This window comes from Prunus dulcis, chromosome 2 (genome assembly GCF_902201215.1).
Source record: "Prunus dulcis chromosome 2, ALMONDv2, whole genome shotgun sequence".
NCBI classification, from domain to species: domain Eukaryota; kingdom Viridiplantae; phylum Streptophyta; class Magnoliopsida; order Rosales; family Rosaceae; genus Prunus; species Prunus dulcis.
Genome location: NC_047651.1, coordinates 14,429,739 through 14,444,981, shown reverse-complemented (window position 1 = coordinate 14,444,981; position 15,243 = coordinate 14,429,739). Strand labels below are relative to the sequence as shown.

At 35.2% G+C, this 15,243-nt stretch overlaps 1 protein-coding gene across 4 annotated transcripts; it reads left to right on the top strand.

Annotated features, from left to right (window-relative positions):
• The first annotated feature begins 10,902 nt into the window (after positions 1-10,902).
• On the top strand, positions 10,903-14,991 carry LOC117619851 (cationic amino acid transporter 9, chloroplastic). 4 transcript variants are annotated; one of them, XM_034349896.1, is made up of 10 exons: positions 10,903-11,188; positions 11,671-12,083; positions 12,179-12,355; positions 12,514-12,738; positions 12,828-13,004; positions 13,324-13,551; positions 13,764-13,853; positions 13,954-14,090; positions 14,442-14,487; positions 14,687-14,991. In XM_034349896.1, the coding sequence occupies exons 1-9, from the start codon at positions 10,930-10,932 to the stop codon at positions 14,470-14,472; spliced, it is 1,737 nt and encodes a 578-aa protein (XP_034205787.1). In that variant the 5' UTR covers positions 10,903-10,929; the 3' UTR covers positions 14,473-14,487; positions 14,687-14,991. The 4 variants fall into 4 exon arrangements, with proteins under 4 accessions (XP_034205787.1, XP_034205789.1, XP_034205786.1 ...); XM_034349898.1 differs by having other exon boundaries at positions 14,429-14,487; positions 14,687-14,744; XM_034349895.1 differs by lacking the exon at positions 14,442-14,487.
• Positions 14,992-15,243: the final 252 nt, after the last annotated feature.

Below are 15,243 nucleotides of genomic sequence, written 5' to 3'. Positions count from 1 at the left end.
TGTATTTAGGCTCACAAGGAACACAACATTCCTCCATCATGTTGATTCTCAAGTTGAGAACTAAGGGCATCTACAATTCTATTGATTCCTTCTTGTCATTCCTTTTTTTTCTAATTAATACAAAGGGAACTCTTTTCATGAGCTAACAACCAATGGATATTAAACAGACGAGGCTCCCATGCTTGGATTCCATCAATCAACATGATTTAGAGGTCAATTGGTTGATATATCCATCGTCCTAAGTATCACATGCTGCATTCATTCATCAACATTGTCCACTTTATTCTTTCTTTCTTTTTTATTATTTATGAATAGTATTTTCTCTTAAGTGTTGAATGATGTATTTATTTCCAACTACAGTTAATGATATGAATTTTATCACTTGAATTTTTGGCTGAAAGAAGAATAGGAACCTCAAATATACTATTTCTTACTTGACATTGTCCATGCGGATCCCAAAAAGATAGGAACTTTCTAGAACACTCTCAACTTTATCATCAACCCCTTATTATAGAGCAATGAAACCCTAAAAGACTAGGAAAATCAAATTATCAACCGAGAGAAATTGGAAGAAAGGGGAAAAAAAAAAAAAAAAAAGGAAGTAAAACATAATATAGAAAAAATCTAAAACTACTTAAAATACATAATTCAACTCAAAAATCCTAAATTCAATGGAAAGAAGAAACTATAAATATAAAATTGGAAAGTCTGCATGGCCAGCGATTGTGTACGGAAATATTTTTACTCACTACTTTAACCCAAAGTGTATTCGCACCAGCATTCTCAATACTTAACACATGTGTCTATAGACATAATCATGGTTAACTTTTTACTTTGTATTTATGGAGTCATGGTTATCCATATGGACATGTGTCAAGTGTTAAGAAGGGTGGTGACGGTGGTGAGGGTGGTGAAAATACACTTCGGTTAAAGTGATGAGCAAAAATGCTCTCATTGTATACAAGAGGTTGCTTCCTTAATCCATCTTACTCTTTGAATATTCTTTCATAGGATTCCTATTGCACTTATGGCATACTTACTAATTAAGAATGATAGTGTAAAGAATGGGATCCCCATTCAAGGTCATTCTAGTATTCACTAACACTTTGAGAATCAAAACAAGAGTGGGACTCGTATAAAATCAGCAATCACACCCATGACATTTAAAGAGTGAGAGTCCATAGTGAACAGGTGATAATTGATGGTAATCATGGATCATCAATAATCACTCTAATCTGTACTTACTGCGATTCCAACTTAATAAATATGTCATTAGACTGCATATTATCATACGTGACTTATCGAGTATATTGAGTTGCATGCCAAATTGAATTTATAATTAAACCATAAAGAAATTTTCAGTTTTTTTTTTTTTCATCAACTAAGTGTTGAACATAACGCATTTTAGATTCACGGCCCATGCTTCCAATCGTAAGTCAAGGAACAAAAACCTTTCCACTTTAGTTTTTTGATTTATTTGTCTTCTTCGAGCATTAAATGTAAAATCTCTCGTTGTCCCTCCAAAATTTGTTTTACTGATTCCGTATACTCGCGATTTGCCAAGATTTTGTTTGTGTGCCTAATCTTGTAGAATTTAGGTCATAATTTGGAAATCAAAGACTCATAAAACCCTTTGAATGTCAAAGTAATCTCTCTTATATATATCCTTCACCTTCATAGGACAATAATATTGCTTGCCCAATTATTTTGTTCAACATGTTGACCTAATATTTGTACATGTGCTATAATTTCCTAGCGTTAGGAAAAATCCCAAAATTTTCATCAACAAATTATTGAGGTTGTTCAAGCTAAGCTAAGGTAGAGGTGGATGCTTTGGATTGGTGGCTGGATCATTTGTAAAATCATTTAAGAATGGGAAAAACAAACGAACTGAAAACCCAAGAAAATAAGCAAGAAGATACAAAACAATGAACTAACGTTGTTCGGCTATGTGTCTACGTCCATGGCCAACAAAATAGCGGTTATCAAACCTCTAGATTCAAAACTTGATAAACAACTAGAAAGAACAAGGTCAAGAAACTAGGAAATAGCGTTACCTCTCTTTTCTTCTCTCTCACACACACGTTTTGCCTTTCAACAGTATTCTCTCATTCAACTCCTTGAGTGGTAGTATTCAATTCTTCTCTCTGGCTTGCTGATCCATGTAAAAACATGTGTTGTTTAATGTGAATGTTAAATTAATTGAAAATGGTGAACAAGTTGTGTAGTAATATATGTTTGGTCAACTTTTGCACTACATTACATGAAATTTGATGCATTTATTCATACTTGTTATCTTTTATACCCTTGGGGTTAATTTTTATTCTAATATGGAAGAATGGTAAAATATTGTTCCTTGGCAAGTTTTATATATGCATGTTTACAATATGCATTAACTATTGGACATATATGTGTGGTTGTTCCCATTTGTCTCATTCATTTACATTAGCTTTTCCCCTAACTTGGATGGCCAATCCTTCATTTTCTGTTTGCAACTCAATTTTTTTTTCCTTAAATTTCTTTCAAATAATGCTTTGAATTGGGCTTCCTATTAAAGCATACATGATTATAAACCTTTCTCCTAAAAGCAATATATAGTTTGATATGGTTTCATTAAACCCTACTAGCGTCGTTGTAGCTAGAAGAAACGTTTGCTTCTATAGTTTAGAGGGATCTCGAGCCTCTGTATTTGAAACCGGTGCATTTACCCCCCTTTCGCTAAATTTAGAGTGTTATAATAATCTAACCAAACATAACTGATGTTAACTATTGCTGTTAAGTTGTAGTTTTTTTTTGTTTATTCACGTTCATGTCTCCTTAATTTACAACAAGTTTCTTTTTTCTTTTTCGCGTTTTGGTCATCTTCTTCTTTCTCCCTGCTTGACTAATGCCCTTATGGGATTCAATGGAAAACCGTTAATGGTTGTATTAATCTTCAAAACCAACCAAGTTAAGATAGTTTTTTGCTTTTCTTCAGTATTTCATGCATTTTCTGGCTTCACAAGAGGGCTTTTTTGTCGTCATCTCCTTCCCTTCATAATCTTTTTTCTTTTGATCGAGAAAGTAATTTTCCTTCCCTTCATAATCAGATTGCAATGGATCTGTCTTAATTACCTATTCAAGAATTTTGGAGTTTTTCCATTTCATTTGGATTTGAATATTCGTTAAACCATGGGCAATTTTTCATTGAACCCTAGAGAAAAGAAGATTATACGGAAGAAGAAAAAAAAACACACTCTAAACTTAACGTTTGTTTAGAGAAGAAGAAAAAAAACTTGATGATGTGTCATGTTCTAAGGGGTTAGATTATTAGAACACTTTGGATTTAGCGAAATGCAAGTAAATGCACTAGCTCTAAATGCAAAGGCATTGGATCCAGTTTAGAGAGCCTACTTGTTTGTATGCTTCATTTTATTATTATACCAATGTTTCAATCATCATGGAATTGCATGTGTCACAGCAAAAATGTGGGCCCTATGAGCCAAGTTGACTTAGAGAGTGGGCTATGTCGGCTCGATTGAGGCCATTTAATAGTTGTAATTGTAATTGGAGATTTGTTTTAAAATTTTATTATGCTATGAGAGTTTTATTAAATGTTTATGAATTATTATGCAATCGCTTTTACTTTCCAAGCATGTTATATTATGTTTAATTGTGCAGAGTTGGGAACGACTTAGGTAACCGGGTTTTGGCATGACTAAGGAATTAATTAAATGCCTGATTATATGTCTATATTTAAAATATATGATCGGTGGCTTGAAATCAATGAATTATGAATACTAGTTTTTTGAATAGTATGTTGTACATATTTGAATGTGGTTTTGAGAACAGTTTTGAAAGATTATGCATGGTCAAATTCAAGTTAAGGAATTTTGGGATTGATCTTGTTTTAAAAAGGGATTTCTGGTTATCTATTTAAGAACTGATTTTTGGAAAGTTGAGAAAGGATTTGAAAAATGGATTTGTGAAAGTGAATTTGTGGAAAAAGAGGAATTTTATGATAAATTTCGGAAAATGGTTTTCAAACCCACCACAGGAGTAACCCCCCCTCCCCCAGTTGCCTTCGTAATAGTCTAGTCATTTATGACAATGCCTCACGAGTCTTGAGGACACCTAAATCATGTGGTGCGAGGATTTGTGTTCTCAAGTTGATTATATCTTCCTGAGTCTTGCAAGAGGAATTGATGGATATGTGTTTCGGGCTAATCACCTGATTCTACAAGGATATGCATTCTCGGGTTGACTACGTGTCCCTCGAGTTCTGCGATGATATGCTTTCTCAAGCTAACTACATGTCCCCCAAATTCTACGAGGATATGTGTTCTCGGGCTAACCATGTATCCCCCGAGTTTTGCAAGGATGTAACATATACGGTACTTGAAATTGACGGAATATTATTGGAATTGACGGATTATGATTTGGGGTACACCTAGGTGGAGAGTATTTGAGTTTTGAGATGTTTTAAACTAAAATTGATGATTTAATCTTGGTACTTATTGGTGAAAGTTTTAATACATGTTTTCATATTTATGAGACAATGATTGAGAGTTTTCTAAGTTTTAAGGATTTTATACAATTCACAACTATTCTCTTAAGTGATGAGTTTATTTTTAGATGTGAAAGATTGAAGCATGTTGTATTCAAACCATTGATATTTATATTAAGGTTTCACATGACCAATGTTATTTTAATAATTTTCTTGTTTTCCTACTTATCTATAATGAGCTATTTTATATATATATATATATATATATATATATGTATTTGTATATGCATGTATGTGATGGGTGGAAGATTGTTTTGAAATCAATATCTTTTGTTTAAGTTTTAGCGGATTGATTAAAGTTTGAAACTTTTGGTTTTAGGAAAGTGTGAAGGAATATTTAATTCATGTACTTACATATGGGTTAAACTTTGTTTTCTTGTAGAAAGAATTACGTGTGGCTTGATCCCTCAATAAGGGTATATAGGCAACCTAGGCTAACCTAGGTGCAGCCGCAAGTTTATGACTTATTTTTTATAATCAGTTTTGTAAAGTTGAATTTGCTAAACGCTTGGGAAATTATTTGAGTTTGCTGTGCAGGTAAATTTCTGGGCTTTGAGCCTTCTCCAGGGGAGACTGTACCGGTTTTCTGGTAGAAGTCAAACCCTAAAGCAGTTTTTGAATTAGGGCAAGAAGGGTATTTTGGTCATCCGTGCTCGACACCTGCCAAGTGTCGAACACACATGGGGTTTGACCCTGATTCCACACAAAAATCATGTGCTCAACTTACCACAAGAATTGTAGGTTTTTTTTTTCACAATTAAAACAATTATTTAAAACCTTTTTACAGTATCTGGTTTTTTAATGATTGTTCAACTTGTAAACAATTTTTAAACATTAAACTTTTTTAAAAATTATATATTTTTTATTAAATCTACATGGCAATGTTTTATTGGATAATGCTCTACGGTAGTAAATTAACGGAAATCTTAACGAAACTTCACGATATGAACTATTTGTGAGCACAATTATTAATCTTAAGAACCATTAGTTGACTTTGTGCATTTTATTATTATTATTACGAGTAAATTGGCTTTTGTTTTAAGGATGATGTGTTAATTTTGAATTCCTAGAATAAATTTTAATGCGGTGACGTGTGAAGGGCAAAAGTCAAGCATATCCAAAACCTGATAACTTCATGAACCTTATGACGTTTTGTACTAATAATCCTTTTTAAAATGTAAATAATTTTGCACACCACTTTTAACCTAAGGTGTATCATCACCACAATTTTCAATGTTTGACACGGGTCCATTGGCATAAGGGAGCTTTAGTTTTAAAACACAATATAGTTTACTAATTTGGAAGATAGGAATACAGTTTCATCTAATTAGCATCAGGCCAAAGACCAAAATGTAATACCTAATTTTACAAAAATATCATTAAAAAAAATCAAAATTACACACAATGCCACTGCAAGCATATTATGCCACATGTCCATATCCAGTCACCAGCCACCGGCCACCATCAGGCCAGCCAGCCACCGTCGTCTACAAGAGAACTTCGTTGCCATTTATTCACCTTTAAAAAAAAAAAAAATTTGTGTCATTGAAGGGAACTGAACCTTGACCCTCAAAGGAGAAAGGCTCACTCACAAACCACTACACCAATCTTGATTTTTTAATATTTATTCAGTTATACAATATTTATATAAACAATCAACGGTTTTTTAAAAATTAAAAAAAATCATTTCAACACATATTCACACAAGAACTGCAAATAAAAACAGAAACTGCAACAAAAATACAATGTAGATATCAACTATGTTATAAAAAAAAACAAAAATGAAAATGAAAACAGCTACAAAAACAAAAATTAATTTTATAGAAGCAAAATGGAGGAACCAAGATGAAAGTTCTAAAATTGAAACTGAGATGCAAAAACGAAAACTGCAATGTAGAAGCGGAAACTGCAATGCATAAACAAAAAATGCAATGCATAAACAGAAACTGCAATACAAAAATGGAACTTGCAATGTTGAGTTTGGGCAAAAAAGCTCAGCTCTAGAGTTAAACAAAACAAAACTATATATATATATATATATATATTTTTTTTTTTATATTCAAGACATGTTGGTAAAATACTTTGTTTCTGGCAATGCAATTTCCAAAAGTCTAATTTTGAGTTCCCTTTCTCTTAGGTAGTTCTACTTTTCTCTTGCCCACCCAATTCCTCATCTGGGTAACCTCTACTCTTCAAATTAGTGAGAGTGAAGGCCAAGGAAAGAGAAAAAATCTAATTGTAATTAAATGAAAACTGCAATGCAATTTCCGAAAGTCCAATTTTGAGTTCCCTTGGTCTTGGGTAGTTCTACTCTTCTCTTGCCCACCCAATTCCTCAGCTGGGTAGCCTATACTCTTTAGATTGGTGAGGTTGAAGGCCAAGAAAAGAGCAAAAATCCAATTGTAATTAAATGAAAACTGCAAAGCAGTTTCCAAAACTATGTACAATGTAGTTTTGCAATACCATTTTCAAATCAAGACAAATGCATAGTAAGTGAGCTTTATAATAAGAAGTTGCATCTAAATTAGATCATTGTCTGACATAAGATAATTGTAGATCATGATAAGGAATAGGACATGATTGCAAAAAGTATATTAATGTGACTAAACTTACACCTAGAATCAAATAATTGTAGGTCATGATAAGAACCTCATTTTTTTTTTCACCATAAAAACGCATGGGAGAAGTACTACTTGACAGTGCGACAAAATATATTGCAATTCGATATAAGTAAGGATCCAAGCTTAACAATAAAAATTGTAAAATAGCCTGATTACTCACTGTTGATAGTCTGTAGTGCTGTCTAGCAATTAATTTTATTACAGGTTAATATCAATTAAAACTAGGGATAGAAAAATTGAACACAAGAGGTAAAACTATAGACTTCCTGGTATGAGCAAAGTTGTCTGTGTTACCAGCCCATAGCAATTTCAAAGTTTTTTTTTTTTTAAAAAAAACTTTCAATAAGAACTTGAAAGTAATATTCAGAGGTATTTATAGACGTGAAGGAGGGCAATACATGTGTGGTAAGTGATAATGCCACCAGGTTTTCAGATGAAGCGAAGCTACCACTCTAATACATTCATAAACGAACTCAAAACACAACAAAGTAGCTACTGTTCAAATCTCAAAACAACACCACCGAAATTAAACAAAAAAAAATATGTAGAAATGCCCATTTCCAAGTAATTCAATCGCATAACATAAAAACCAGACCACATCACTTGGCTCCCTGCAGTGCGCAGACCAGAATGCATGAATTCGTTAGTTATCCACAACCGAATCCCGGCTATCTAAGATGTTGTTTTCATGACCAGCTTGAAGTTTACAAACATGTCTTCATAGTAAACAGCAGTTGCAATAGGTACCTGTCAATGTTGACAGAAGCAAATTCATACATTAACGGACGAAACTGCTGATAATTCACATTATGTGTAAGGTCAAAATGGAAAACATCATAGGCTGCTACAAGGTTTAGATCTCCTTGTGCAAATCTTATGGCCAGTTGATATTCAAGACGATTAACTTCATATAAAGGCAGCACACCTTGTTATTATTTAGTGCAGTGATGTCATATAGTGGAGGCCAATCCTTTTTCTCAGCCAATATATGAGCAGCACCTTTGAATTTCCTTAAGGCATGAATCTCATCAAACATCCATGGAAAGATCATCTGCAGCAGCAAAAAACCCAGTTTGTGTTTGTGAGGTAGTAGTCAAAGTTGCAAGCAACAACATACTAGAGGTCAACTCCAATTTTGCTGTGTAAGACCAAGAATCTGTGAGAATGTGAAGGTAAAAAGTCTCACGTTAGAAAGTTGAGAAACATAGCAAGGGCTTATAAGGAGTTGAGCTACTCCTCCCATTGCCAATTGGTTTTTAGGTGGAACCTCAACTTCCTTCATGGTATCAGAGCATGGTTAGCCCACGTGTGAAACGACCAAACGTGTTCCACGTCATCCAATATGTGTTGTCCACGTGTTAGGCTTGAAAATTTGCCACACGTGCGGGGGCGTATGAGAATGTGAAGATAAAAAGTCTCACATTGGAAAGTTGAGAAACCTAGCAAGGGCTTATAAGGAGTTGAGCTACTCCCCCCATTGTCAATTGGTTTTGGGGTGGAATCTCAACTTCCTTCATGTGGTATCAAAGCCAGTCATTCAAACCCAACACGTAAGCACCACGTATTGGGTAAGGAAGGGATAATCATTCAAGCCCAACATGTGAACATCACATATTGGGTAAGGGTAGATGCCCAATTTAGGCCCAATCAATCAACCCGCTCTGATACCATTTTAGAATTTCAGAGGGACAGGCCCTTGGCCCTCCATTAGCAACATTGATATTGTCCTTAACTTAACCACATGTTTAGCAGGTGTGGGATTTTATACAAAAGGCCGCGATGTTATTAGGTGTGGAACCATTTATTATATAGGACTTTCTATTTTGTTAAACTTTCGATGTGGGACTCGTATATTCTTCAACACTCCTCATGTGGGACCACTTTTTAGTGGGCCACACGTGCAATCAATTCCACATCAGTCACTGTTTTTCTTTTTTCTTTTTCTTTTTTTTAAATTTTAATTTGAGTTTTGTTTAATTTTGATTTAATTTGGGGTTTTTTTTTTTGTTTTTTTTGTTTGAGTTGAATTTGTTTGATTTGGGTTTAATCGGGGTCAGTCAACTAACTAGGCTCTGATACCGTGTTAAATTCAGAGAGACGGGTCAACAACCCATTACTAACAATACTGATATTGTCTCTAACTTAACCACATACAAAGTCCAATAGGTATGAAGTTTTATCATAAAAAGTCTCAGTATTATTAGTAGTAGAACCATTCACTATATTTTGTATTTTATTTAATCAAATTTCCAATTAGGACTCATAAGAATTTGCAATCCTTTAGGTTAGGAAGCACATCAAATTCCTATCAACCAATATCAAATTAAAATGTTGAAGAAACACACAGGTCATCAATTCAAGGACAAAGTAAATCAATTAACACATAACAACAGCGCGGGGGAGCTAAGCAATCATACTCGTACAAATTGTTCGACCTGATCTTCATGTTGATTATGGTGAACAACTAACAAAACCAGGACTGCAATCGAGAAGAGTCCAAAAGGAGCCCAGATTTAATACGAAAACCTCCTTTGAACCAAGCACCGATACTCGGCTCTTGACGATGATGATCTTCTATACGCGTCTCGCTCGCTGTGCGATGTCGCTTTGAAGATAGCCACCTGAAGGTCGGACGCTAGGTTGATCGCTACGGTCGTGATGCCGATGCTCGTCTAATCCTTGTCGATCGCTAACTTTAATATCACGATGGAAACAAAATATCTGAAAATGGCGAAAATGTAAATGTAACTCTTTATATTAATCATGCTTTTAGCACGTGGGCTTATTGATTGGTCTTTAACAAAATAAAATTTAAAACTCATCCACTTTATCCAAAACAAAAATAAGTAATGTATCAAATGCTAATTACTAAAGGTTTTTGTGGGTAAACACTAATTTTTCTTTTGCATAATCATAGTTAACTATTTACTTTGTATTTATGTAACTATGGTTATGCCTATGAACACGTGTCAAGTATTAAAGCGGTGGTAAGTGTACACCTTAGGTTAAAGTGATGAGCAAAAAATGCTCATTTTAAAACTAGAGAGCATGATTGGTGATGTTTTAAGAAAAATCTCGTCTTTTTAAACATCCCACGATTTATAGTGTCATCACTTTATCTTTTCTTTTTTGGTAAGCAATAAATAGACAAATTCAAGTAAAAAAGAGACATATTCTCCTAGTACGAGTCCTTTCACATTACCTAAGCAATTGACAGTCGTTAATTAATATAAAACCTATTCCACACTTGTCAATTGACTAAAGCTAGAACAATACCAGAAGAGCCACTATCCCAACTTGATCCACTTGAACCTATTAGGTGTGCCTATAAAGGGAGGTTAGTAGACATTCCAAGGGGCTATTGATCTTGGTATGTCAAGTCTATGTGCTGTATAAATTTACTTCAATTGCTGCACAATCCCAAAAAAGATTAAATGTACATATCTTGATATAGGAGTTTCTTTCTGGTTATAAATTTTTGGTCAAAAGATAGGGTAGGTATTAATACCATTAGGAAAAAAATAATAATAAATAAATAAATAAATAAATAAGAGAAAAAAGAAAAAGAAACGTGTGAATATGAATGGATGTACAGTAACAGTCCACATTCAATCACTGGTTTTCAGTATCTAAAAGATCCGTACATTTACTCTCAGTTTATTACACATTTCGCTGCGTGGGCCCCACACTTCTTAACATAAATACCAGACAGCCATCTTCGTCCGCTGCTCGCAAACAAAATTAGAAACCCAGAAAGAAACGATGGGAGGTGGTCAGAGGCTGACGACCCAGAATCAAACTACGTCGTCGGCATCGTCGTCATGCTGGTCGCATTTCTGGTCGTCGGCTTTAAGGACCAAACCCTTGGGCTCTCCATTGGAAGTTGCCGTCCGCACGAACTCCGGCGACGGCCTCGTCCGTCGTCTCGGCATGTTTGACCTCATACTCCTCGGCGTCGGCGCTTCTATAGGCGCCGGCATATTCGTCGTCACCGGCACCGTCGCCCACGACGCTGGCCCTGGTAATTATGATCTGAAGTCTGAACTCTTCAATTTTAATCTGTATGCTTAATATTTTATTGACTAATAGTTCAGCTGAAGAAAAGCTGGAGTATTTGTTAATTGCAGTATGAAATGGATTAATGGGCAGTTTTTCAAATCCCAATTTATCATCTTTACTAGATAAACCATAATCTGCAAATGAATTGTCATTTCTTGAAGCATACCTAAGTACATATTTCAAATTGAGTTTTTAGTTTTTTTTTTTTTTTTTTTTTTTCCCATCTTAGAGATTGTGTTGGAATTTATAAATTTATTATTAATATTTTTTTTTATTTTTATTTTTTGGTGCCATCTGCTGTTAGCATCAGCTTTTTGGAGATTTGGAAATTTATAATTAGTGTTTTTTAAAATTAGTAATGCATAAGGATCTTAGCAGAGCCAATTTTGTTTATGTTGGGTTCTCTTTGAGTGGATTAATATGAAGTTTGTTATAATGATGCAGGAGTGACTATTAGTTTCATTCTTGCTGGAGTTTCTTGTGTGTTAAATGCACTCTGTTACGCTGAGCTAGCTTCTCGCTTTCCTGCCGTTGTTGGTGGAGCATACCTTTACACATACACGGCTTTCAATGAGCTCACTGCTTTTCTTGTTTTTGCACAACTTATGCTCGACTATCATATTGGAGCCGCTAGCATAGCCCGGAGCTTAGCAAGCTATGTAGTTACAATTCTAGAACTATTCCCAATTTTTAAGGAAAACATTCCAGACTGGATTGGACACGGTGGCCAAAAGTTCCTCGGAGGAGCTATATCGATCAATGTATTAGCTCCTGTTCTCCTTGTGCTTCTTACTGTAATCCTTTGTCGGGGTGTAGGAGAATCCGCTGCCGTAAACTCATTTATGACTGCAACAAAGGTGCTCTTTCCATGTATTTTCTTTATGTGAAGCATTGCACTAAAAGTGTTTGCGATTCAAGCAGGTGTATTTATATTATGCCAATTTTCCTGCAGGTTATCATTGTTATTATTGTCATCTTTGCTGGTGCTTTTGAGGTTGATACTTCAAATTGGACCCCTTTTGCCCCAGATGGTTTCAAACCAATATTGACTGGAGCAACAGTTGTATTTTTTGCATATGTTGGATTTGATGCAGTTGCTAATTCAGCTGAAGAATCAAAGAGACCGCAGGTATGCCACGTTTGGAGTGATTAAACTTCTTTTGAAGCCAACTACTTTAGTTAATCTGATGAGTATTCTGTTTATATGTGTAGAAAAGATCTTCCACGCCATCTTATTCTATAAGAATTTCTCATCATTTTTTTTTTTTTTCAACGTTTATATTTCAGCGGGACTTGCCAATAGGAATCATCGGCAGCCTTCTAATATGTATTGCATTGTATATTGGTGTCTGTTTGGTGATCACTGGAATGCTACCTTACTATTTACTTGGGGAAGATGCTCCATTGGCTAATGCTTTTACATCCAAGGGATTGAAATTTGTTTCAATCTTAATCAGTGTAGGTGCTGTTGCTGGACTTACGACTACCCTTCTAGTTGGTCTGTATGTTCAGGTGAGCCATTTTACCCCTGACTTAGTTGAAGTGACCTCTCATCATGTAGCATGTGCTAATTTAAATGATGGATTGTTTCTCATGAACAGTCTCGATTATATCTTGGGCTTGGAAGAGATGGTTTACTACCTTCAGTGTTTGCTAGAGTACACCCAAGATGCCACACTCCCATTCATTCTCAGGTCTGGGTTGGTATTGTTGCTGCTGCCTTGGCAGGCTTGTTCAATGTGCATATTCTCTCGCACATTCTTTCAGTTGGGTCATTGGTAAGTCACTGTCCAAATTTGTTTGTAGCATATAGAGGATGTTAAATGAATGTGCTTTAAAATATGGGTTGAGGCTGTTTCATATATTTTAAAACTACTATAAAATTTATCATTTGCCAATGACATCATTATCTAGCTTAAGTTCTATCGAAGATGGCAGTGGCACAGTGCACGGCATGATGTGATGGATAGCTGTAGAACTGTAGGAAATAGTTGCATGGCTTTTGGGGTTTGTATTAAGATTGGTATTATCAGGCATTTCTTTGTTGCTAATACTTTCGGGTGTATACACCTCACCTTGTATTTTGGCTTGTTTCAGACAGGCTACTCTGTCGTTGCTGCATGTGTTGTTGCTCTTCGTTTGAAAGATAAGGCATCAAGTCAAGTGTCTTCTTCTACCTGGCGGGAAGGTGTCATCTGCCTCTTAATAGTTGCATGTGGTGGTTTTAGTGCTGGACTCTGCTACAGATTCAGTGTTTCAATTGTTTTTCTGGTGGTAGCTGTAGTTGTGGCAATACTTGCTATGGGTGCTCTTTGTTTCCGCCAAGTAAGTGACCATTATGTGCTGTTATTTAATTGGTTGCAGGATTCATGATACTTGTTGGTAAATCAAAATCTGAAATTTTTAGTGACTACCTAGTCTTCAAGAGTTAAAAGTGTGTGCCCAACCTTATGCAATATGGTTTTAAATTGAATCACGGATAGGCTGCATGACCATATCTCTTTGTATCCCCTTTTTCATCTTTATTTTTTTCTCAGGTTTATGCCGATCTGCCAGGGTTTTCTTGTCCTGGTGTTCCTATTGTCCCAGCCACATGCATCTTCTTCAACATGTTTCTCTTCGCCCAGGTACTCTTTTAGTTCGCCAGAAAAGTGGTAATGAAAGGAACTAAATCAAAAAGTTCAAATAACAAAGCGGATGAGTGATAAGTAATTTATTCTTTTGCAGATACACCATGAAGCATGGGTGAGATTTGTCATCCTTTGCATTATTACAGTTGGTATTTATGCATTTTATGGGCAATATCACGCGGATCCGAGTTCAGAGGAGACTATTATTTATCACCGAGCGTCAGGAGAAGAACGGTAAATAATTTCTTTAGTAAATGGGCCGTGCATTTTGGTTTGGCACCTGTTACAGTGTTAGTTGTATGTACTTGTTCCATGGTAGGTTGTAGTAAGATGTATCATTAATTCATAGTCCATTAATTTTTCCAAATAACTTTGTTGGAAAGAATACCACTCATTATATTCATTGAGAGATGTATATAAATAAATATACATTATAGATTGTTAATACTCATTATAATTATCTGCTTGAGTCTGGTGTTGAAGGTACTTCTGTATTTATGAGTTATATGAAACAAATATTTGGTCAATGATATTTAGTACTCTGGATGGATTTGAATCTACATTTTTGATAGACTAATCGTGAAGCTTCATCACTAATGCTGCAAGCCATCACTAATGCTGCAACTGCAAGGTATTTGGTGTGCAAATTCTGCTTTCAAAAGCAATTGGAAGTCCTTTTGAAATGCTATCTGGAACATCTGAGTTCTAAACATTGTATTTGTGGTCCATATTGAATAAAATTATCAATCTTGACCCTCTCCTCTAGAGCCAATTTTCATTCCACTTTTCTATGTTGTGTTGGCTTGTGGTAATCATCCTTGATCTTCCAGGTCTAAAGCTACTGCAGCAACAACGGAAGGGACCTCGACTGAAAGTCTAAAGCCTACTCAAGCTTAGTGGGATCGTAGCCTTAGAAGTTTGAAGTATCCTGCGACTTCTGTATAGCCTTAGGGAAATATTAGCATACCAGAGTCCACCATGTTAACCTCAGAATCTAAGACCACAATGAAATTGTTAGTTTCTATAAAACGGGTTTTATAGGGTACCGCCAGGTTCGACAATTTACTTGCGTAAAAGTCTTAATATCAAAATGAAAATTATTACTGGAATCAAAAGTTTCTTTCAAAGGTTTCAATTCTGGTTTTCTCTTGTTGACCTACACAGCATAGCTTCTAGCCGGCACTGGGGCATTTTCTTCTGTATCTTTTGCAATGCAATTGAAGTTGGACAGAGCTCCAGTCTTATTTCCCTGTCTTGTTTCCAAACTGTTCCTGCTATTCCCCTTTATCTTCCCCTTATTCCCAACCATAATCCCAGGCCTTAAAGAACAAAAGAACCTCAAAATAAATAAATAAATAAATAAGCTACCATGGCAAATAGGATCGAT